The sequence below is a fragment of the Nerophis ophidion genome, linkage group LG17 (assembly GCF_033978795.1).
Source record: "Nerophis ophidion isolate RoL-2023_Sa linkage group LG17, RoL_Noph_v1.0, whole genome shotgun sequence".
Taxonomy (NCBI): domain Eukaryota; kingdom Metazoa; phylum Chordata; class Actinopteri; order Syngnathiformes; family Syngnathidae; genus Nerophis; species Nerophis ophidion.
The window spans coordinates 2,439,350-2,465,200 of record NC_084627.1 but is presented as its reverse complement, the minus strand read 5'-3'; the positions used below and the strand labels follow the sequence as shown (position 1 = coordinate 2,465,200).

General features: G+C 41.0%; 1 protein-coding gene across 7 annotated transcripts in view; it reads left to right on the top strand.

Annotated features, from left to right (window-relative positions):
- Positions 1-25,851, top strand: part of bmpr1bb (bone morphogenetic protein receptor, type IBb) — a 167,727-nt gene that overhangs the window by 79,761 nt on the left and 62,115 nt on the right. For 3 of the 7 annotated variants that reach the window (XM_061875711.1, XM_061875704.1, XM_061875705.1), the window contains exon 3: positions 18,276-18,495. In XM_061875711.1, coding sequence (XP_061731695.1) covers positions 18,423-18,495 — 73 coding nt within the window. In that variant the 5' untranslated portion in view covers positions 18,276-18,422. Of the gene's footprint in view, positions 1-1,388; positions 1,498-18,032; positions 18,210-18,275; positions 18,496-25,851 lie in introns of all 7 variants that reach the window. The other 4 variants (XM_061875709.1, XM_061875708.1, XM_061875707.1 and 1 more) reach the window with 2 other exon arrangements.

Genomic DNA, 25,851 nt, shown 5'->3' with positions numbered 1-25,851 from the left:
ATCTTGCCGATTGTATTGTACCATATGTCCCGGCAAGAAATCTGCGTTCAAAAGACTCCGGCTTATTAGTGATTCCTAGAGCCCAAAAAAAGTCTGCGGGCTATAGAGCATTTTCCGTTCGGGCTCCAGTACTCTGGAATGCCCTCCCGGTAACAGTTCGAGATGCTACCTCTGTAGAAGCATTTAAGTCTCACCTTAAAACTCATCTGTATACTCTAGCCTTTAAATAGACCTCCTTTTTAGACCAGTTGATCTGCCGCTTCTTTTCTTTCTCCTATGTCCCCCCCTCCCTTGTGGAGGGGGTCCGGTCCGATGACCATGGATGAAGTACTGGCTGTCCAGAGTCGAGACCCAGGATGGACCGCTCGTCGGGACCCAGGATGAACCGCTCGCCTGTATCGGTTGGGGACATCTCTACGCTGCTGATCCGCTTGAGATGGTTTCCTGTGGACGGGACTCTCGCTGCTGTCTTGGATCCGCTTGAACTGAACTCTCGCGGCTGTGTTGGAGCCACTATGGATTGAACTGTCACAGTATCATGTTAGACCCGCTCGACATCCATTTCTTTCGGTCCCCTAGAGAGGGGGGTTGCCCACATCTAAGGTCCTCTCCAAGGTTTCTCATAGTCAGCATTGTCACTGGCGTCCCACTGGATGTGAATTCTCTCTGCCCACTGGGTGTGAGTTTTCCTTGCCCTTTTGTGGGTTCTTCCAAGGATGTTGTAGTCGTAATGATTTGTGCAGTCCTTTGAGACATTTGTGATTTGGGGCTATATAAATAAACATTGATTGATTGATTGATTGATATTTCAGTGGGCGGGAACGGTTCCGATAAAATGTTGGTGCGGGTGGATGACCTTTTCGGTGATGCGGTTGCGGATGATATAATTGCCTATCCGCGCATATCTAGTCGCCAGTAAACCTCTCATGCTGCAGCCGTCAACTCCTGTGTTGTGTGTGGGAAAGGGGAGGGGCTTCTGGGAGACGCAACTGCACTGTACTGCTCTATATGTCCGCGTTTTACCGTACAGCGGCATTTTAAAAAGTCATTAATTTTGCTTTTTGAAACCGATACCGATAATTTCCGATATTACATTTTAAAGCATTTATCGACTGATATTATCGGCCATCTCTACAGTAAACCAGCATGCGCAGTACAGTGTGCAGGACATGCTTTCTTCACTCCTTCACCCCCATTGGACCGTTCTGGGGGGGAGACAGCTGCGTTGCCACGGTAATCAGCTTCTCTGTATGACATCACTTTTAATTCTGAGGCGCTGAAAATCCCGCAGATTTCACAGAGGCTTGTTGACACGCATTCCGTAGCCGCGAGCTAGCTGTAACATCGCCATCACCATCATCATCATCTGGCCTCGTTTGTCTCTGCAGGTTAGCGTGACTTTCTCACAGTGCCAGGCGATGAAAGGTCTTGTCGCTCGGGCCCGAGCGCTGAAATGAAAAACCAGGCTGATCGTCACGGCGCCTTTGCCGTAAAAGTGTAAGTATTAGTGCCTTGTCTCCGTTTCATAAGAAAATGTTTGTCTAAGAAATGGAGAAGCATTAGAGGTCATTGTGAGTCGTAGTCCTGTCACCTGCAGCGACCACTGTCTCCACGGGCTTAGTTAGTGGTCCTGTCGGCTGGCGACGTGCAGGATTATAACCACTTTGATGCTCAAATACCTTTTATATTACAAACCCCGTTTCCATATGAGTTGGGAAATTGTGTTAGATGTAAATATGAACAGAATACAATTATTTGCAAATCATTTTCAGTTGAATATGCTACAAAGACAACATATTAGATGTTTAAACTGATAAAGATTTTTTTTTTGCAAATAACCAACATTGAATGACCGTGACTTTTGATCCCTCAGACGGCACTGTATCAAAAACCGACATCAATCTCTAAACGATATCACCACATGGGCTCAGGAACACTTCAGAAAACCACTGTCATTAAATACAGTTCGTCGCTACATCTGTAAGTGCAAATTAAAGCTCTACTATGCAAAGCGAAAGCCATTTATCAACAACACCCAGAAACGCCGCCGGCTTCTATGGGCCCGAGATCATCTAAGATGGACTGATGCAAAGTGGAAAAGTGTTCTGTGGTCTGACAAGTCCACATTTCCAATTGTTTTTGGAAATATTTGACATTGTCATCTGGACCAAAGGGGAAGCGAACGTTTCAGACTGTTTTCGATGCAATGTTCAAAAGCCAGCATCTGTGAAGGTATGGGGGTGCATTACTGCCCAAGGCATGGGTAACTTACACATCTGTGAAGGCACCATTAATGCTGAAAGGTACATACAGGTTTTGGAACAAAATATACTGCCATCTCAGCGCCGTCTTTTTTATGGATGCCCCTGCTTATTTCAGCAAGACAATACCAAGCCACATTCAGCAAGTGTTACAACAGTGTGGCTTTATAAAAAAGAGTGCGGGTACTTTCCTTGCCCGCCTGCAGTCCAGACCTGTCTCCCATTGAAAATGTGTGGCGCATTATGAAGTGTAAAATATGACAGCGGACTGTTGAACGACAGAAGCTCTACATAAAACAAGAATGGGAAAGAATTCTAATTTCAAAGCTTCAACAATTAGTTTCCTCAGTTCCCAAACGTTTATTGAGTGTTGTTAAAAGAAAAGGTGATGTAACACAGTGGTGAACATGCCCTTTCCCAACTACTTTGGCACCTGTTGCAGCCATGAAATTCTAAGTTAATTGTTATTTGAAAAAAAAAAAAAGATTATATGAGTTTGAACATCAAACATGTTGTGTTTGTCGTGCATTCAATTGAATATGGGTTGAAAATGATTTGCAAATCATTGTATTCCGTTTATATTTACATCTAACACAATTTCCCAACTCATATGGAAACGGGTCTTCTTGTCTCTCATGATGATTGTGAACGATAGGCAAAATAAAAATAAGTGCAGTAACCCCTTTAAAGTTAGTTACTGTTGTCAACTGTAGGAGTGTGTGAGAAAGTTAAAAACAATAAGTGAATAAGAAAATAGAGTCCTACATAACATCAACATAACAAAAATGTTATTCATGATAACGACCACCAGCATCAGAGGATGTAAATTCAAAGGAGGAAATCATTTTAGAATGGGAAGAAGTTAAAGCTTTTAGATTGTGGTTTGACTGTGAAGAAGCGGATAGAAGAAAGGGGAGTTAGACCTTCAAGGGACTATTCACTGGAAGTCTACCCCACTTCCGAACCTCCCAAAGGAGGCAGCGAGACCCCCAGCTAGTCCCCTCCCTTCCGCTCCTGGCGCTGGGAGGCTCCATGCTGGGTGTGTGCTGGAGCGCGGATGGGCGTGTGAGGTGCACTGACCCGTTCCCACCGCTCCACGGGCCCAAACATTTTTCCACAAATGTGCGCAAATCGGAGGCGACAGCTTGAGCGGCCAAAAGCGGCGGCTAGTGGAAGCATGGGGCAGGTGTTGACCCATTTGCCTCCGCTTTAACGCCGCCAAGAATTCCTCTCTGTTTACTCTCCTACCGCCCATTTGGATTGAGTAAACAACCCAGCTGGCTTTTTTTTTTTTTTTTACTCCTTTCCCATTCTGAAGCCGAGGCAATTTGCCTAATAGACAAACAGGTGATCCTTTCTCTAATCCTGCTTAAAGTATAGACTTTTTTTTAAGTATTATTAAAGGCCTACTGAAACCCACTACTACTGACCACGCAGTCTGATAGTTTATATATCAATGATGAAATATTAACATTGCAACACATGCCAATATGGCCTTTTTAGTTTACTAAATTGTAATTTTAAATTTCGCGCCTAAGTATCATGCTAAAACGTTGCGATAAGACGTCACGCATTGTAGAGGCCATTTTATTCCAGCACCGTTCACAGCTATAAGTCATCTCTTTTCATCGCATAATTCCACAGTATTCTGGACATCTGTGTTGCTGAATCTTTTGCAATTGATCAATGACAAACGGAGACGTGAAAGAAGAAAGCTGTAGGTGGGAAGCGGTGTATTGCGGCCACCTTTAGCAACACAAACAATGCCGGTGTTTCATTGTTTACGTTCCCGAAAGATGACGGTGAAGCTTTACTATGGAACAGAGCGGTCAAGCGAACATGGTTCCCTACCACATGTCAACCGGCAGGTTTCGGTGAGAAAATGGTGGTAATAAGTTAGCTCTTACCGTAGACATGAGCGGAGAGCTTGCGTCGTTCCTCCTGTATCTGTCAAAGAGGCAGCTGCGGACTCTCTCGCCTCCTCCCACCGGCCGCCCCCGACCGTCGGATGCTTCCACCGTGGAGGAAGGAAAAGAAAAAAAAATCTCAGCCCAAACGCCTTCGCCTCGTCGAGAAACGTGGCTTCCCCTCGGAGACACCGGCGGTCACCAAACCCGTGGCCACACCCCTCCGACTTTCAGGTTGTACAGGTACGACCATATAATCTCACTAAAACACTAGTAACACAATAAGCAGATAAGGGATTTTCCAGAATTATCCTAGTAAATGTGTCTAATAACATCTGAATCGCTCTGCTGTCTAGTTTTTTTTTGTTTTGTTTTTTGTTTTTTTCTTCTAGTCCCTCAGTCTTACTTTCCTCATCCACGAATCTTTCATCCTCGCTCAAATTAATGGGGAAATCGTCGCTTTCTCGGTCCGAATCGCTCTCGCTGCTGGTGGCCATAATTGTAAACAATGTTCAGATGTGAGGAGCCCTACAACCCGTGACGTCACGCGCACATCGTCTGCTACTTCCGGTACAGGCAAGGCTTTTTTATTAGCGACCAAAAGTTGCGAATTTTATCGTGGATGTTCTCTACTAAATTCTTTCAGCAAAAATATGGTAATATCGCGAAATGATCAAGTATGACACATAGAATGGACCTGCTATCCCCGTTTAAATAAGAACATCTCATTTCAGTAGGCCTTTAAACATCTATGTGGGAATATGTGGCTGCCTGATGGATTGTACTGTGCTTCAACATAGGAGTATTATTATGGTGTGTGTATGAGGTAAGACATATCTGGAGTTTTGTTTCGCAAGATTCTGCAAAAGCAACTTTTCTTACCTTCTGGTACCTACTGGTCTGTATTTGGTATCTGCATAAGTCCGGAAAAATTTTGCTTGTCTGCCTTTGTAGTCCGTGTCGTCGATAAGCTTCTTCTTTTTCTCCATCTTCTTGTTATGGGACATTCATCTTCCGCCGTTGACATTTCTAATATAAACTAGTGTGAAGTTCTTACTTATATCTGTCAATAAACTTGACATGAAAGCACTAAAACATACCGGTGTCGTGAGTTTACATTATTCACCCAAGGAAGTTTAGTTTTTAGAGAGTTCTGGTCGGACGGTTTTTCACCGGACACATTTTTGGCGTTGTTGTTTCCGGATGAGAAAATGCTGCTCCATTATTGATTGAACTGAAGTCTGAATGTCATTAACAAAGTTAGCGCCATCTTTTGACACTTCTTCCACTCTCATCCTTGCACGCTACACCGCTACAACAAAGATGACGGGGTGAAGACGGTGTCGAAGGTGAGCCACGTAAATAAGGCCGGCCACAAAATGGTGCATCCTGAAGCGACTGTCAGAAAGCGGCTTGAAGATGATGTGTAAAACATCATCTATGCAACATTTTGACCAAAGAACCACCATTACATGTTATGTAGACCACAAGGAAGTCTTTTACATTTAGAAAAATCGGTTCGCAGCCGAGTGTGAAGCGACCCTGATGGGAATCAGCACCTCCAAGTCCGAGTCAAATGGTTCTCACCCGGAAAAGGGTGGCGTGCCATCTCCAGTTTGGGGAGGAGACCCTGCCCCAAGTGGAGGAGTTCAAGTACCTCGGAGACTTGTTCACGAGTGAGAGTGGATTGTGAGGTCGACAGGCGAATCGGTGCGGCGTCTTCAGTAATCCGGACGCTGTATCGATCCGTTGTGGTGAAGAAGGAGCTGAGCCGGAAGGCAAAGCTCTCAATTTACCGGCCGATTTACGTTCCCATCCTCACCTATGGTCATGAGCTTTGGGTCATGACCGAAAGGATAAGATCACGGGTACAAGCGGCCGAAATGAGTTTCCTCCGCCGAGTGGGCTCAAAGTAAAGCCGCTGCTCCTCCACATCGAGAGGAGCCAGATGAGGTGGTTCGGGCATTTGGTCAGGATGCCACCCGAACGCCTCCCTAGGGAGGTGATTCCGGGCACGTCCGACTGGTGGAAGGCCACAGGGAAGACCCAGGACACGTTGGGAAGACTATGTCTCCCGGCTGGCCTGGGAACGCCTCAGACTCTCCCAGGAGGAGCTGGACAAAGTGGCTGGGGAGAGGAAAGTTTGGGCTTCCCTGCTTAGGCTGCTGGCCCCGCGACCCGACCTCAGATAAGCGGAAGAAGATGGATCATACTATGACTCCTTTAATGCGCCCTATAATCCGATGCACCTTTTGTATGAAAAAAGATTGAAAATAGACCATTCATCGGCAGTGCGCCCTATGGTCCGGAAAATGCGGTACGCGTAAGTTGGAGTCCTCACAAGTTTGTATTACATATTTATGCATTTCAAAAGCCATGTTTATTTCTCTAGCTATCCATCCCTCTATAATTATATCCATTTATCTACAGTAGCTAGCGCCTAGTGGCTGTAGGCAACCTCTGCGTTGCACAATACACCTGTTCATAAATGACCACGTGGTCAAAGTGTGTGATTGTGTCGTGATGCAATCTTGCAAATAATACAACCTATAATTGAGCTGTGGAATGCGACTCCCCCCTCGGCCCCCCGCCCGCCCTATTGTTAGCACGGGGGCGCATGTTTGCATGTTGGATTATTGTGAAGTAGCAAAGTGGTGCCAGGAGGTGTGAGCTCTAATCGCCCTTCGTCACCTGATGTGATGCCCGCGGACTGAGCTCTAGTAAGCTACTTCTAGTGTTTGTCTTTTTAAACACACACTAATAGCAGACTCTCAGCTACCAATTATAGAACATCCACAGACACACGTAAATAATGTTCTTGAGCAACAGTCTTTTTTTTTTGCAATTCGGCCTTTTTTCGACCCGTGGTGGACCGCTCGTCTGTGTTTCTGTTGGGGACATCTCTGCGCTGCTGACCCGTCTCCGCTCGGGATGGTCTCCTGCTGGCCCCACTATGGACTGGACTCACACTATTATGTTGGATCCACTATGGACAGGATTGTCACTATTATGTTGGATCCACTATGAAATGGACTCCCACTATTATGTAAGATCCACTATGGACTGGACTCTTTCACTATTATGTTAGATCCACTATGGACTGGACTCACACTATTATGTTGGATCCACTATGAACTGGACTCTCACTATTATGTTAAATCCACAATGGACTGGACTCTCACACTATTATGTTAGAACCACTATGGACTGGACTCTCACACTATTATGTTAGAACCACTATGGACTGGACTCTCACACTATTATGTTAGATCCACTATGGACTGGACTCTCACACTATTTTGCTAGATCCACTATGGACTGGACTCTCACACTATTATGTTAGAACCACTATGGACTGGACTCTCACACTATTATGTTAGATCCACTATGGACTGGACTCTCACACTATTATGTTAGATCCACTATGGACTGGCTTGTCACTATTATGTTAGATCCACTATGGACTGGACTCTCACACTATTATGTCAGAACCACTATGGACTGGACTCTCACTATTATGTTAGATCCACTATGGACTAGACTCTCACTATTATGTTAGATCCACTATGGATTAAACTCTCACACTATTATGTTGGATGCACTATGGACTGGACTCTCACTATTATGTTGGATCCACTATGGACTAGACTCTCACTATTATGTTAGATTCACTATGGACTGGACTCTCACTATTATGTTAGATCCACTATGGACTAGACTCTCACTATTATGTTAGATCCACTATGGATTAAACTCTCACTATTATGTTGGATCCACTATGGACTAGACTCTCACTATTATGTTAGATTCACTATGGACTGGACTCTCACTATTATGTTGGATCCACTATGGACTAGACTCTCACTATTATGTTAGATTCACTATGGACTGGACTCTCACTATTATGTTAGATCCACTATGGACTGGACTCTCACTATTATGTTAGATCCACTATGGACTGGACTCTCTCACTATTATGTTAGAACCACTATGGACTGGACTCTCACTATTATGTTATATCCACTATGGACTGGACTCTCGCATTATTATGTTAGATTCACTATGGACTGGACTGTCACATTATCATGTTACATCTACTATGGACTGGACTCTCACACTATTATGTTAGATCCACGATGGACTGGACTCTCACACTACCATGTTAGATCCACTATGGACTGGACTCTCACTATTATGTTAGATCCACTATGTACTGGACTCTCACAATATTATGCTAGATCCACTCAACGTCCATTACACCTGTCGCCCAGGGGTGGGGTCTCCACATCCGCGGTCCTCTCCAAGGTTTCTCATTGGGTTGAGTTTTTCCTCACCCTAATGTGGGATCTGAGGCGAGGATGTCGTTGTGGCTTGTGCAGCCCTTCGAGACAATGGTGATTTCGGGCTATATAAGTAAACATTGATTGATATCGGAACTGAAATGTATCTGTTCTAGATCGTCATCCTTTTAGCCGCTTTAACTTAGCATATAAGGCAAGTCAAACATTAATACAAATGAAAATGTCATCTCAGTTCAATTCCAGGACATTTTTGGCTAATTGCTTGTTAGATGTTTTAATCAATCTGGTGCTCACATGCCATCAGTTGTACTCGGACAGTTTTACAGTATATGTGAATAAAACATTGTCCTTTTATTGTTTTTTTTTTGGTTAAATAATTGGTTTGTCATGTCTGCAATGCACAACGGAAGGAATTTTGTATTACTTAGAAGGTTGTCATAATCTTAATATTATTTTCTGGCGCTTTTATTTTCGTTTCCATTTCCTGTTTGCCACTGTTTCTCCTCTCTTGAGTGCTGGCTCCCTCACCCGACCCTTACTGCCAATAAGAACACACCTGTTCCCGGTTGCCAATCCGGATGCTTCGTATGCCAGTGCTGTCCTCTGGACGGGTCTGGATCATTGTGCTTTGTACATCCCTGTTGAATAACTTTCCCTTTGCTTCCTGTTTTTTTTTTTTTTTTTCCTTTCTGGTGCACTTCACTGCTGCACCGTTTATCGTATGACAAATGTCAGCGTTTCGCAGTAAAAAAGTAATAATTTTCCCCAAAAAAAGTAATAATTTTACGAGAAAATATTGCAGTGTCACAGAAACAGAAAAATATAAGCATTTTTTTCCAATTTTATAAGAAAAAAGTTGTTAAATACATTTTACCAGCATGTTGCCTGCCGTCTCTGCATCCTGGGTTTAGGTTTTAACACTACCGTGACACGAAACATAAAGGGTTGTATTTTGAATTGGACATTCACATTTTTTTTTTTACATAGAGTAACTGTTACGATCCGATGGTCGGATCATCACAAATTGTAGCTTTGTTCCTTTTTTCACACTCTGTGGTCTGACTTCCTTATTTCCTGTTTGCTCTGTTACCATGGTTGTTTATTAGTGTCACCTACCCTTTGCTTTCGACGCACACCTGTTTTTCTAATCACCTGCCTTATTTAAGCCTGCCCCTTTTTGTTATTTCGGTTCCTAATTTGCTTATACGCAACAAGTGATGACTGCTAGTCATTGGTATTACTCGCTAGCTTTCACGCTACGCTTCTTTTTCCTAGCTCTCATGCTAGTAGCTTTTGTTTTGCCTTTCTGTGCCCTTGTGCCAGTATTTCTGTTCCTTGTCTGTTTTATTAGTTTTAATAAATACTTATTTCTTACTATTCGCTGTGTTCTTGCCTGACGCATCCACGGAGGAACAAATCCGGAATTGCCATGCCCCGCATGTCTCACAGTAACACAAGTAAAAAAGTAGGAAAAACTAAAGATGAATCATACATTATTTACATTATTGATATAATGCAATTTGTATATTTTTCTTCAATTACGTATAATATTCTACAAAATAATGCTGAAAGGTCCATACTGACATGAAGAGGGGGTTTTCGCAGCTCACTGCGAGGACTGTTCTCCCAGGATGCAAACTGACTTTTCCGGACAATGCTAGAAGGTAGGAACATTATTTAATCTTGGCTATCAAAAAAGGAACAAACGAAAAGGCGTACGAGGCGAAAACACAACTTAGACAGAACTATGGACAAGAAACAAAACTCACTAAACTGTGGCATGAATAAACAAAACTTACTTGGCAGGAAAACGAGCGGCATGAACTATGGCGAGAAAACTAGCAAGAACTGTCGAAACAGGGCAATGTCGCCAGGCAGACTAACTGAAAAAGACAATCTTGAATAATGTTCTCATATGTTCTCATAGTCATCAGTATCATCAGTATCACAGTATCATGTTCTCATAGTCATCATTGTCACCGACGTCCCACTGGGTCATTATTGTCACCGATGTCCCACTGGGTGTGAGTTTTCCTTGCCCGAGGATGTCGTAGTGGTTTGTGCAGCCCTTTGAGACACTAGTGATTTAGGGCTATATAAGTAAACATTGATTGATTGATTGATTGATTAGAGCAGGTGCGTGATCCAAACAGGAGGAACTAATGAGTCGTCATTGAAACTAAAACAAACGAAGAGGCACAAACAGGAACTAATGGAGTCCAAAAACTAACAAAACATAATCCAGAACATGACATATACAGGTTTAGGAGCAACGTCTTTTTCATGGACGCCCCTGCTTATTTCAGCAAGACAATGACAAGCCACGTGTTATAACAGCGTGGCTTCATAGTGAAAGAGTGCGAGTACTAGACTGGACTGCCTGTAGTCAAGACCTGTCTCCCATTGAAAATGTGTAGCGCATTATAAAGCCTAAAATACCACAACGGAGACCCCGTACTGTCGAACAACTTAAGCTGTACATCAAGCAAGAATGGGAAAGAATTCCACTTTCAAAGCTTCAACAATTAGTTTCCTAAACGTATACTGATTGTTGTACAAGAAAAGGTGATGTAACACAGTGGTGAACATGCCCTTTCCCATCTACTTTGACACGTGTTGCTGCCATTAAATTCCAAGTTAATTATTATTTGCAAAAAAAAAAGAAGGTTCTCAGTCCCAACATTAAATATCTTGTCTTTGCGGTCCATTCAATTAAATATAAGTTGAAAATGATTTGCAAATCATTGAGTTCGGTTTTTATTTACCAATTACACAACGTGCCAACTTCACTGTAGGTACTGTATACCTGTACAATCTAATGAGTGAAATCCTGCTTTTACAAAGTTTAGAATGCAGCATTTTATAGAGGTTTTAATAAGGAAACAATGTGTGCATTATTGCCCTGTACTCTGCATTAATGTATGTAAAATAACACTGTATCACAGGTGTAGGGTGTTGGTAATATTTTGGTATATTTTATATCAAAAGTAGAAACAACCCTCAGTATACTGCAGTGTAGTAACTACCACCACAACTAAAAACATTAATTGGTTCGTCAATCTAAAAGTGTGTCATCTAGCAGATTACTCCATATGAAACAATGTGAATATAAATAATAAAAGTCCATATTTTAGTGAATGTTTGTACACTTTGAACACAATATAATGTAATATATAGTAAGTTAAAGTACCAATGATTGTCACACACACACTAGGTGTGGCGAAATTATTCTCGGCATTTGACCCATCACCCTTGATCGCCCCCTGGGAGGTGAGGGGAGCAGTGGGCAGCAGCGGTGGCCACGCCCGGGAAGCATTACTGTATATCAAACAAACATAACAAGAAGGCGACGACTCAACTGTTTCTTTATTAACAAGCCGAAACAACAATAACAAGAAGCTAAACACAAGTCCCTTTGGTGCCATCATAAATGATCAGAAATCCCCAATATCCTCAACTTAAACAACCATATTGCTACAAAAATAACTGATTTAAAAAGTATACTTACAGTAAAATTAACATAGGTAAGGTCCTCAAAAAGGTTTATTCAGGTGTACTGGAGAGGAGGCTTCGCCGGATAGTCGGACCTCGGATTCAGGAGGAACAGTGTGGTTTTCGTCCTGGTCGTGGAACTGTGGACCAGCTCTATACTCTCGGCAGGGTTCTTGAGGGTGCATGGGAGTTTGCCCGAACCAGTCTACATGTGCTTTGTGGACTTGGAGAAGGCATTCGACCGTGTCCCTCGGGAAGTCCTGTGGGGAGTGCTCAGAGAGTATGGGGTACCGGACTGTCTTATTGTGGCAGTCCGCTCCCTGTATGATCAGGGCCAGAGCTTGGTCCGCATTGCTGGCAGTAAGTTGGACTCCGCCAAGGCTGTCCTTTGTCACCGATTCTGTTCATAACTTTTATGGACAGAATTTCTAGGCGCAGTCAAGGCGTTGAGGGGATCCGGTTTGGTGGCCATGGGATTAGGTCTCTGCTTTTTGCAGATGATGTAGTCCTGATGGCTTCATCTGGCCGGGATCTTCAGCTCTCACTGGATCGGTTCGCAGCCGAGTGTGAAGCGACCGGAATGAGAATCAGCACCTCCAAGTCCGAGTCCATGGTTCTCGCCCGGAAAAGGGTGGAGTGCCATCTCCGGGTTGGGGAGGAGACCCTGCCCCAAGTGGAGGAGTTCAAGTACCTAGGAGTCTTGTTCACGAGTGAGGGAAGAGTGGATCGTGAGATCGACAGACGGATCGGTGCGGCGTCTTCAGTAATGCGGACGTTGTATCGATCCGTTGTGGTGAAGAAGGAGCTGAGCCGGAAGGCAAAGCTCTCAATTTACCGGTCGATCTACGTTCCCATCCTCACCTATGGTCATGAGCTTTGGGTCATGACCGAAAGGATAAGATCACGGGTACAAGCGGCCGAAATGAGTTTCCTCCGCCGTGTGGCGGGGCTCTCCCTTAGAGATAGGGTGAGAAGCTCTGCCATCCGGGAGGAACTCAAAGTAAAGCCGCTGCTCCTCCACATCGAGAGGAGCCAGATGAGGTGGTTCGGGCATCCGGTCAGGATGCCACCCGAACGCCTCCCTAGGGAGGTGTTTAGGGCACGTCCAGCCGGTAGGAGGCCACGGGGAAGACCCAGGACACGTTGGTAAGACTATGTCTCCCGGCTGGCCTGGGAACGCCTCGGGATCCCCCGGGAAGAGCTAGACGAAGTGGCTGGAGAGAGGGAAGTCTGGGCTTCCCTGCTTAGGCTGCTGCCCCCGCGACCCGACCTCGGATAAGCGGAAGATGATGGATGGATGGTCCTCAAATTCCACTGTACATAATGACACTTCATGTACAGTATACAGTACAGGCCAAGCGTTTGAACACACCTTCTCATTCAATGCGTTTTCTTTCTTTTCATGACTATTTACATTGTAGATTGTCACTGAAGGCATCAAAACTATGAATAAATACATGTGGAGTTATGTACTTCACAAAAGAAAAGGTGAAGTAACTGAAAACATAGCCACCCTTGGCTCTGATTACTTGTTCGCGCACACTTGGCATTCTCTCGATGAGCTTCAAGCACACCTGTGAAGTGAAAACCATCTCGAAGCTCATCAAGAGAATGGCAAGTGTGTGCAAAGCAGTAATCAGAGCCAAGGGTGGCTATGTTTTCAGTTATTTCACCTTTTTTTTTTTCTCTCGATGAGCTTCAAGCACACCTGTGAAGTGAAAACCATCTTGAAGTTCATCAGGAGAGAAAAAAAAAGGTGAAATAACTGAAAACATAGCCACCCTTGGCTCTGATTACTGCTTTGCACACTCTTGACATTCTCTTGATGAGCTTCGAGATGGTTTTCACTTCACAGGTGTGCTTGAAGCTCATCGAGAGAATGCCAAGAGTGTGCGAACAAGTAATCAGAGCAAAGGGCGGCTATTTTGAAGAAACTGGAATATAAAATATGTTTTCGGTTACTTCACCTTTTTTTTTTTTTGTTAAGTACATAACTCCACTTGTGTTCATTCATAGTTTTGATGCCTTCAGTGTAAATAAAGAAAACACATTGAGTGAGAAGGCATGTCCAAACTTTTGTACTGTACTGTATACTGTACATTAAGTGTCATTATGTACAGTGGAACCTCGATTTACAAACTTAAGGGCCCTTTCGATGTTAATGTACTGTAAGGAAACTTTTTAAAACATTTTTTTTTGTAGCAACATGGTTGTTTAGACTTAGACAAACTTTTATGATCCACAAGGGAAATTGTTCAAATCCACAAGGGAAATTGTTCATTGTTTAGGTTAAGAATTTTGGGGATTTCTGATCCTTAATGAGGGCACCAAAGGGACTCCTGTATAGCTTGTCATTTTTGTTTTTGTGGCTTGTTAATAAAGAAACAGTTGAGTCATCGCCTTCTCATGTTTTTTTTGTTAAGTACATAACTCCACGTGTTCAGTCATAGTTTTGATGCCTTTTGTGACAATCTACAATGTAAATAGTCATGAAAATAAAGAAAACACATTGAATGAGAAGGCATGTCCAAACTTTTGTACTGTACTGTATACTGTACATTAAGTGTCATTATGTACAGTGGAACCTCGATTTACAAACTTAAGGGCCCTTTCGATGTTAATGTACTGTAAGGAAACTTTTTAAAACATTTTTTTTTTGCAGCAACATGGTTGTTTAGACTTAGACTTAGACAAACTTTTATAATCCACAAGGGAAATTGTTCAAATCCACAAGGGAAAATTGTTCATTGTTTAGGTTAAGAATTTTGGCGATTTCTGATCCTTAATGAGGGCACCAAAGGGACTCCTGTATAGCTTGTCGTTTTTGTTTTTTTTGGCTTGTTAATAAAGAAACAGTGGAGTCATCGCCTTCTTGTTATGTTTTTTTTGTTAAGTACATAACTCCACATGTGTTCAGTCATATTTTTGATGCATTTAGTGACAATCTACAATGTAAATAGTCATGAAAACACATTGAATGAGAAGGTGTGTCCAAATTTTTTGGCCTGTACTGTACACTGTACATGAAGTATCATCATGTACAGTGGTACTTGATGACCTTCCAAATGTTAATTTACTGTAAGTATACTTCTTAAAAGTGATTTTTTATAGCAATATGGTTGTGTAAGTTAAGAATTTTGGGGGATTTCTGATCGTTAATGAGGGCACCAAAGGGACTTCTGTATAGCTTGTCGTTATTGGTGTTTTTTTGGCTTGTTAATAAAGAAACAGTGGAGTCGTCGCCTTCTTCTTATGTTTTTTTTGTTAAGTACATAACTCCACATGTGTTCAGTCATAGTTTTGATGCCTTTAGTGACAATCTACAATGTAAATAGTCATGAAAACACATTGAATGAGGTGTGTCCAAACGTTCGACCTGTACTGTACACTGTACATGAAGTATCATCATGTACAGTGGAACTTGAGGACCTTCCAAATGTTAATTTACTGTCAGTATACTTTTTAAAAGTTATTTTTTGTAGCAATATGGTTGTTTAAGTTGAGAATTTTGGGGGATTTCTGATCGTTAATGAGGGCACCAGAGGGACTTCTGTATAACTTGTCGTTATTAGTGTTTTTTTGGCTTGTTAATAAAGAAACAGTTGAGTCATTGCCTTCTTATGTTTTTTTTTTTGCTAAGTACATAACTCCACGTGTTCAGTCATAGTTTTGATGCCTTTTAGTGACAATCTACAATGTAAATAGTCATGAAAACACATTGAATGAGAAGGTGTGTCCAAATTTTTGGGCCTGTACCGTACACTGTACATGGAGTATCATCATGTACAGTGGTACTTGAGGACCTTCCAAATGTTAATTTACTGTAAGTATACTTTTTAAAAGTAATTTTTTATAGCAATATGGTTGTGTAAGTTAAGAATTTTGGGGGATTTCTGATCGTTAATGAGGGCACCAAAGGGACCTCTGTATAGCTTGTCATTTTTGTTTTTTTGGCTTGTTAATAAAGAAACAGTGGAGTCGTCGCCTTCTTGTTATGTTTTTTTTGTTAAGTACATAACTCCACATGTTCAGTCATAGATTTGATGCCTTTTAGTGACAATCTACAATGTAAATAGTCATGAAAACACATTGAATGAGAAGGTATGTCCAAATTTTTTGGCCTGTACTGTACACTGTACATGAAGTATCATCATGTACAGTGGTACTTGAGGACCTTCCAAATGTTAATTTACTGTAAGTATACTTTTTAAAAGTTGTTTTTTGTAGCAATATAGTTGTTTAAGTTGAGAATTTTGGGGGATTTCTGATTGTTAATGAGGGCACCAAAGGGACTTCTGTATAGCTTGTCGTTATTAGTGTTTTTTTGGCTTGTTAATAAAGAAACAGTGGAGTCATTGCCTTCTTATGTTTTTTTTTTGTTGAGTACATAACTCCACATGTGTTCATTCATAGTTTTGATGTCTTCAGCGACAATCTACAATGTAAATAGTCATGAAAACACATTGAATGAGAAGGTGTGTCCAAATTTTTGGCCTGTACTGTACACTGTACATGAAGTATCATCATGTACAGTGGTACTTGATGACCTTCCAAATGTTAATATACTGTAAGTATACTTTTTAAAAGTTATTTTTTGTAGCAAAATGGTTGTTTAAGTTGAGAACTTTGGGGGATTTCTGATCGTTAATGAGGGCACCAAAGGGACTTCTTTATAGCTTGTCATTTTAGTTTTTTTGGCTTGTTAATAAAGAAACAGTGGAGTCGTCGCCTTCTTGTTATGTTTTTTTTGTTAAGTACATAACTCCACATGAGTTCAGTCATAGTTTTGATGCCTTTAGTGACAATCTAAAATGTAAATAGTCATGAAAACACATTGAATGAGAAGGTGTGTCCAAATTTTTTGGCCTGTACTGTACACTGTACATGAAGTATCATCATGTACAGTGGTACTTGAGGACCTTCCAAATGTTAATTTATTTTAAGTATAATTTTTAAAAGTAATTTTTTGTAGCAATATGGTTGTTTAAGTTAAGAATTTTGGGGGATTTCTGATCGTTAATGAGGGCACCAAAGGGACTTCTGTATAGCTTGTCATTTTTGTTTTTTTGGCTTGTTAATAAAGAAACAGTGGAGTCATCACCTTCTTATGTTTTGTTTTTTTGTTAAGTACATAACTCCACATGAGTTCAGTCATAGTTTTGATGCCTTTAGTGACAATCTACAATGTAAATTGTCATGAAAACACATTGAATGAGAAGGTGTGTCCAAATTTTTGGCTTGTACTGTATACTGTACATGAAGTATCATCATGTACAGTGGTACTTGATGACCTTCCAAATGTTAATTTACTGTAAGTATACTTTTTAAAAGTTATTTTTTGTAGCAATATGGTTGTTCAAGTTAAGAATTTCGGGGGATTTCTGATCGTTAATGAGGGCACCAAAGGGACTTCTGTATAGCTTGTCATTTTTGTTTTTTTGGCTTGTTAATAAAGAAACAGTGGAGTCATCGCCTTCTAATGTTTTTTTTTTAAGTACATAACTCCACGTGTTCAGTCATAGTTTTGCTACCTTTAGTGACAATCTACAATGTAAATAGTCATGAAAATAAAGAAAACACATTGAATGAGAAGGTGTGTCCAAATTTTTGGCCGGTACTGTATACTGTACATGAAGTATCATTATATACAGTGGAACTTGAGGACCTTCCCGGTGTTAATTTACTGTAAGTATACTTTTTAAAACACTTATTTTTGTTGCAATATGGTTGTTTAAGTTAAGAGTTTGGAGGATTTCTGATCGTTAATGAGGGCACCGAAGGGACTTCTGTATAGCTTGTCGTTATTAGAGTTTTTTTGGCTTTTTAATAAAGACACAGTTGAGGCATTGCCTTCTTGTTGTTGTTTTTTTGTTAAGTACATAACTCCACATGTGTTCATTCATAGTTTTGATGCTTTCAGTGACAATCTACAATGTAAATAGTCATGAAAATACATTAAATGAGAAGGTGTGTCCAAACTTTTGTACTGTACACGTAACGGATGCCAGCTAGTGTGACTATGCAATAGTAATGTGTGTGTGTGTGTGAACTTCACTCCCTGACGTGTTAAGAGTCGTGCTGGACAATGAGCTGACGGATCAGGCTTTTAGCTCATTGCCCCTCAATCAGCGGGCCCCGGTTCAAGCCCGGGGCGGCGCAAAGACGGGTTCCATATGTGCGGACGTTCATGCACTCAGCTGTTGTGTACATCGTGTGTGAGCGAGAGAGAGAGAGAGAGAGAGAGAGGGGTAACACACACACACACACACACACACTCACCCTCCCACCCATCTCTCTTTGGCTGTCTCTCCCAGGCTGTCAGTGTGCGAGTAGTGTTGGAAGAAGCGGAACGCTCCTGAGAGCCGGACTGGTCTGGTCTTCAGGACACGTCGGTGGAGGCCGCTACCACTTTGGCACGAGCGCTAAGTGCGGATTGGAAGGCGAGGGGAGGCGGCGGTGCAATGCTGGTGCCCGCCTGGCATGTGGTGCTGCTGCTGCTGAGTGGACTGGCATCACTGAGTCCAGGGTCGCACGGTAAGTTCCCGTTTTTCTAAACGACTTGAACTAAAAAGCATGCGCTGCTTCGTATCTACTATGAGACCAGGTGCGCTTTTATCTGCCAGCCACCCCCCCGCCCCCCAACCCGCCACACACACACACACACACTGCCTACGCTTCGTGTTTTGAATTGTTTGAAGACGGACGGACAGTTGTCTTTTACGATGAATGCCAACAGTGACCCGCTGTGCGCCCTGTAAGGTTGTGACAGGCGGGAGGGTCTGTGACACCCCCCCCCCTTCACCCCTCCTTAAGTGGCATTTGTTCTCCTCCTAGTTGGAAAAATGATTGACAGCTGGTAAGAATGAGAGTAAATCACTTGCTGCATTGGGCCTAGGGCTGGGCAATGTGGCCGAAAACTGTATCACCATACCAGTTTGTTGTATCGCTCAATAACTATAATTATTGATGGGTTTTTTTTATGATTTATGGGAAATGTCCATTTCAATTTTTATTCCGGATAGCCCCTTGAGATGCAGTATCTCCATTTACAGGGGGCCCTAGGATTGTGGACCGTGAGATGAATGCATTACATTCAACCTAAATTCCAAAATCACAATTAATACTTCAAATAATGGTGCACAAATAAGGAATACGTAAGAAATGGTTATAAAGGTGTAACAAAATAGTGCAAAGTGTGAAAATGTAACCAGAGAAACCTGAGGACTATATTTTGCCAGGTAGTAACAGCTGTGTCACGTTTCATTTGGTCTGTTATTCTTATTTTAGGATGGAAAATAGGTTGTGTTATGAAATAAATATTATTTGGAAAAAATATTTATGTATGTATGTATATGTGTATATATGTATGTCAATGTATACAAATATATGTAAATGTGCATGTATGTATACAAATATATATATAAATATATATAAATATATATATATATATACACACATATATGTACACATGTTTATATACATACATATGTATATATGCATACATATATACATACATATGTATATATACATAGATATGTATATATGTATATACATATCTATGTATATATATATGTATGTATATGTATATATACATATATATGTATATGTATATATATATGTATATATATGCATATGTATGTATATATGCACATATATGTATATATACATTATGTATATGTATATATACATATACGTATATATATATATGCATGTATATATACATATATGTATATATACATATATATATATATATATATGTGTGTATATATGTATGTATGTGTTTATATGTATGTGTATATATGTATGTGTATATGTATGTATGTATGCATGCATATGTATATACATATGTGTATGTATATATAAATACATACGTATGTATATATGTATGCATACGTGTTTATCTAAATATGTGTGTGTATGTGTGTATATATATATATATATATATATATATATATATATATATATATATATATATATATATATATATAATATACAGTTGTGGTCAAAAGTTTACATACACTTGTAAAGAACATAATGTCATGGCTGTCTTGAGTTTCCAATAATTTCTACAACTCATATTTTTCTGTGATAGAGTGATTGGAGCACATACTTGTTGGTCACAAAAAACATTCATGAAGTTTGGTTATTTTATGAATTTATTATGGGTCTGCTGAAATTGTGACCACATCTGCTGGGTCAAAAGTATACATACAGCAATGTTAATATTTGATCACATGTTGTTTTTCTGACATGGACTTGTTTCTTTAGCATTGTCCACACGTTTAAAGGGGAACATTATCACCAAACCTATGCAAGCGTCAATATATACCTTGATGTTGCAGAAAAAAGACCATGTATTTTTTAAACTCATTTCCGAACTCTAAATGGGTGAATTTTGGCAAATTAAACGCCTTTCTGTTTATCGGTCTTTTAGCGATGACGTCAGAACGTGACGTCACCGAGGTAATACAGCCGCCATTTTCATTTTCACATTACAAACACCGGGTCTCAGCTCTGTTATTTTCCGTTTTTTCGACTATTTTTTGGAACCTTGGAGACATCATGCCTCGTCGGTGTGTTGTCGGAGGGTGTAACAACACTAACAGGGAGGGATTCAAGTTGCACCACTGGCAAGAAATCTGCCGCCAGACCCCCATTGAATGTACCAGAGTGTCTTCTCATTTGACCGGCGATGCTAAGACAGACATGGCACAGAGATGTATGGATAACCTGCAGATGCGTTTGCAACTATTAAGTCAACGAATTTACAAAGTTGAGTTTTGTTGATGTTGTTGACTTATGTGCTAATCAGACATATTTGGTCGCAGCATGACTGCCAGCTAATTGATGCTAACATGCTATGCTAATCGATGCTAACATGCTATTTACGCTAGCTGTATGTACATTTTAAACTAGATACCCACATTTAATGCGAAACAAACACTTACCAATCGACGGATTTAAGTTGCTCCAGTGTCACAAGATGCGAAAGTCCTGATCGTTTGGTCCGCACATTTTACCGGCGATGCTAATAAGGCAGCCATGCTATGGGCCACTTCATTAGGTATATCCACGCTATGGCCGAATAGCGTCAATAGCTCCATTTTCGTCTTCAATTTCGTTTTCGCTATCTGCCTCCATACTCCGACCATCTGTTTCAATACATGCGTAATCTGTTGAATCGCTTAAGCCGCTGAAATCCGAGTCTGAATCCGAGCTAATGTCGCTATATCTTGTTGTGGTAACCGCCATGTTGTTTGTATTGGCAGCCCTGTATGACGTCACAGAGAAATGGATAGTGGTTTCGAAGATAGCGAAAATAAGGCACTTTAAAGCTTTATTTAGGGATATTCCGGGACCGGTAAAATTTTGAGAAAAACTTCAAAAAATACAACAAGCCACTGGGAAGTGATTTTTATTGTTTTTAACCCTTTTGAAATTGTGATAATGTTCTCCTTTAAGTCAGGACGTTGAGAAAGCCCATTTTAAAACCTTAATTCTCGTCTGATTTAGCCATTCCTTTACAACTTCTGACGTGCGTTTGGGGTCTTTATCCTGTTGGAACACCCAACTGCGCCCAAGACCCAACCTCCGGGCTGATGATTTTAGGTTGTCCTGAAGAATTTGGATGTAATCCTCCTTTTTCATTGTCCCATTTACTCTCTGTAAAGCACCAGTTCCATTGGGAGCAAAACAGGCCCAGAGCATAATACTACCTCCACCATGCTTGCATGGAAGTTGCGGGTATTGGACAAAAGCTGCGCGTAAATTTCAGGGATCGGTTGAATTTGTATGAATTGACTCAAAAGCAAAATTCTGGGACTGAGACCAAGTTTGTGAAATACTCTTTTTTTTTTAAGCTTCTTATTTCAAAACACTAATGCTGTTTTCTTTTCAACTAATCCCACCTTTCTTTAGTGTTTTTTTGCGCAAATCCCAGCAAACGTTAGAGAGCAGCCCCCACCTCTCCAGCACAGACGCACACTGTGGTGCACTAGTGTGGAATGGTGCTAAAGCTGTAGACCAGCTGTAAAGTCCAACACTGACACAGCCACTCTGAGTCCACTCCAACTTTCACAGTTGCTCGTGAAATACCGCAGGAATCACCAGGGAGGTCGCCTACAGCCATAGCCGTTACCGCCAGTCCTCTTTGGTGCTGATCTGTTCTCCAATCTCCCAGCGACTGTAGGATTGTCTTTAGTTGAAACGAGGCGAGTATTTGCGTTATTTCATGGCATAATGTCAATTATTTTTTGCAACTTTTAACCACATCTTTTTTCGTGAGCTAGTTCAGGTGTTATCGAGCATTTAGAATGTTATAAACCATGATTGGTATCACAAGTGACCTGGACAAATTCATGGGAAAAAAAAACAAAAAAAACATTATTGCCTGACTTTTTCACTCTTGCATTTTTTAACCTGCGTCCTCTGTGATGTACCGTATTTTCCAAGCTATAGTGCGCACCGGATTATAAGGCGCACTGCCGCTGAATGGTCTATTTTCGATTTTTTTCCATATATAAGGCGCACCAGATTATAAGGTGCATTAAAGGACTTATATTAGTATTGTTTTTCTAAATGTAAAACACTTCCTTGTGGTCTACATAACATGTAATGGTGGCTCTTTGGTCGAAATGTTGCTTAGATGATGTTTTACACATTATCTTCAATTCGCTGGTGTGTATAAGAGTGGTTCAGTAGTGTGTTTAAGAGTGTTTCAGTAGTTTTTGGGAGAGAAAAACTTTTCTGTTGTTTATGTGAGAGCATTTCAGTAGTGTGTATGAGAGTGTTTCAGTAGTGTGTGATAAAAAAACATATTTGTTTATTTGAGAACATTTCAGTTGTGTGTATAAGAGTGTTGTTACATTTGCAGGTCCTAATGTCATGTTACAGTTACAGTTGTGTTACACTTACAGTTTGTAATGTGTGTTACAGTTATATTTTTTTTACAGTTACAGTTCATAATGTGTTACAGTTACCGTTCTTAATGCTGTGTTACAGTTACAGTTCCTAGTATTGTGTTACAGTTACAGTTGTATTACAGTTACAGTTCCCCAATGTTGTGTTACAGTTAAAGTTGTGTTACAGTTACATTTATTAATGTTATGTTACAGTTACAGTTGTGTTACAGTTCTTAATGCTGTGTTACAGTTACAGTTCCTAATATTGTGTTACAGTTACAGTTGTGTTACAGTTACAGTTCCTAATGTTGTGTTACAGTTTAAGTTGTTACATTTATAAATGTTATGTTACAGTTACAGTTGTGTTACAGTTCTTAATGTTGTGTTACAGTTACAGTTGTTTTACAGTTACAGTTCTTAATGTGATACAGTTACAGTTGTTGTATGGTTACAGTTCTTAATGTTGTGTTACAGTTACAGTTCTTAATGTTGTGTTACAGTTACAGTTCTTAATGTTGTGTTACAGTTGTTTTACAGTTACAGTTCTTAATGTTGTGTTACAGTTAGTTGTTTTATGGTTACAGTTCTTAATGTTTTGTTACAGTTCTTAATGATGTGTTACAGTTACAGCCGTGTTACAGTTACAATTTTTAATTTTGTGTTACAGTCACAGTTGTGTTACAGTTCCTAATTGTGTGTTACAGTTAGAGTTGTTAATGTTGTGTTACAGTTATGGTAAAGTTACAATTCTTAATGTTGTGTTACAGTAACAGTTCTTAATGTTGTGTTACAGTAACAGTTGTGTTACAGTAACAATTGTGTTACGGTAACAGTTGTGTTACAGTTACAGTTTTTAATGTTGTGTTACAGTTACTGTTCTTAATGCTGTGTTACAGTTACAATTGTGTTACAGTTCTTAATGTTGTGTTACAGTTACAGTTCTTAATGTTGTGTTACAGTAACATCTGTGTTACAGTTGCAGTTCTTAATGTTGTGTTACAGTTCTTAATGTTGTGTTACAGTTTTGTTACAGTAACAGTTGTTAATGTTGTGTTACAGTTACAGTTCTTAATGTTGTGTTACAGTTACAGTTCTTAATGCTGTGTTACAGTTACAGTTGTGTTACAGTTACAGTTTTTAATGTTGTGCAAGGGCCGGCTTGTCTAGTTTCTTTCTAACTACACCACTGTGTTGTCTTCCTCAAACACCACAACATTTCAGCGCGTCCGCGGAGGAGTAGCCTTGCTTTTAATTTCATCAACACGCAACTCCTCCAGCTGTGTCAGTGGGACGCCTTGCGACTCGACATAAAGCGTCCGCGTCGCAGGAGGTCCGCATTTATTGGCGTAGCATGACCGTTTATAAAAGTCTGCGATGAGCAATACGGCATTCAGTTATGACTCTTCCTCAACCGCATCCCACTCCTTCAGTTATCTGCTTCCTGCCAGGATGTTGATACAAACACAAACCTCACGGAATTTGATCCCCATGTGCTCAGCTTTCGGGGTACAAGGGAGCGTGCTGGCGTCAACTACCCATGGTGGCTTTGATGAGTAGATTGCACAGTACAGTACATATTCCGTACAATTGACCACTAAATGGTAACACCCCAATAAGTTTTTCAACTTGTTTAAGTCGGGGTCCACGTTAATTAATTTATTCAAAGGATGCACAGTGGGAATTTTGCATTAGGGGCAAGTAGAGCAGTGCCCCGCGTGATCCAGCAGATGTTGCTGTGGTGGACAAATAGCTTTTTTATGTTGGAAGTAAACCATCTGTGGGCTTCACGGTGGCAGAGGGGTTAGTGCGTCTGCCTCACAATACGAAGTTCCTGCAGTCCTGGGTTCAAATCCAAGCTCGGGATCTTTCTGTGTGGAGTTTGCATGTTCTCCCCGTGAATGCGTGGGTTCCCTCCGGGTACTCCGGCTTCCTCCCACTTCCAAAGACATGCACCTGGGGATAGGTTTATTGACAACACTAAAATTGGCCCTAGTGTGTGAATGTGAGTGTGAATGTTGTCTGTTTATCTGTGTTGGCCCATCGATGAGGTGGCGACTTGTCCAGGGTGTACCCCGCCTTCCGCCCGATTGTAGCTGAGATAGGCGCCGGCGCCCCACGCGACCCCAAAAGGGAATAAGCGGTAGTAAATGGATGGATGGATAAACCAACTGCTGAATTCTTCGTTGTCAATTGACACCTCAAAAATATTTTGCTGCGCAAGTATCGCCATTTTTTTTTTCTTCCACCGCCGCTTAGCATTGTGGTTTAGCATCTAATCAGCGACAATTTCACCAAAACGTTGAATAATAAACTTGTGCTTTTGTATTTTAACTAGAGATGTCCAATAATGTCTTTTTTGCCGATATCCGATATTCCGATTACCAGCGCCCCCCGCAACCTCAAAGGGAATAAGCGGTAGAAAATGGATGGATGGATGTGTATTATCGACTTTGTTTTGCTCAAACAGTGGGACGGGGATTCATATGGCCCCACTCCTCACGGTTTACCTGACACATGAAACGTGACAAATTTGGAGACGGGGGTGGACTGGGGTACACTATTCACTTTAGCCGCCAAATGGCAGTAGAGTGTTGAATATGTCAAAGTGTGTTTTACGGCAGTTCCACTTTGACCACAGCGTCAGTTGCTTTTGTAGGGTGACTATTTCCGTCATTTTCAGCAGACTGCATTACAAAATGACAAATCCTTCCTCTTCCTTTTACCACCCAGGAATTGGGCCATATGTTACAGTCAGTACACCACATGTAAGAGGAGGATGGATCCATAGATTGATGCTGTCGATACCAAGGGGAGTATCAGTATATGATCGATACTACAGTAATTAGGTCAATGTTTTTTTATTTTTTCAAAATATTTTATACATGTTATTCTTCAAACTTTACAAGTTTAGAGAATTGGTACCTGGACACTAGAGGACTTTGACGGCAAAAAGCTTTTAACTTTTTTTTGCATATATATATATATCATA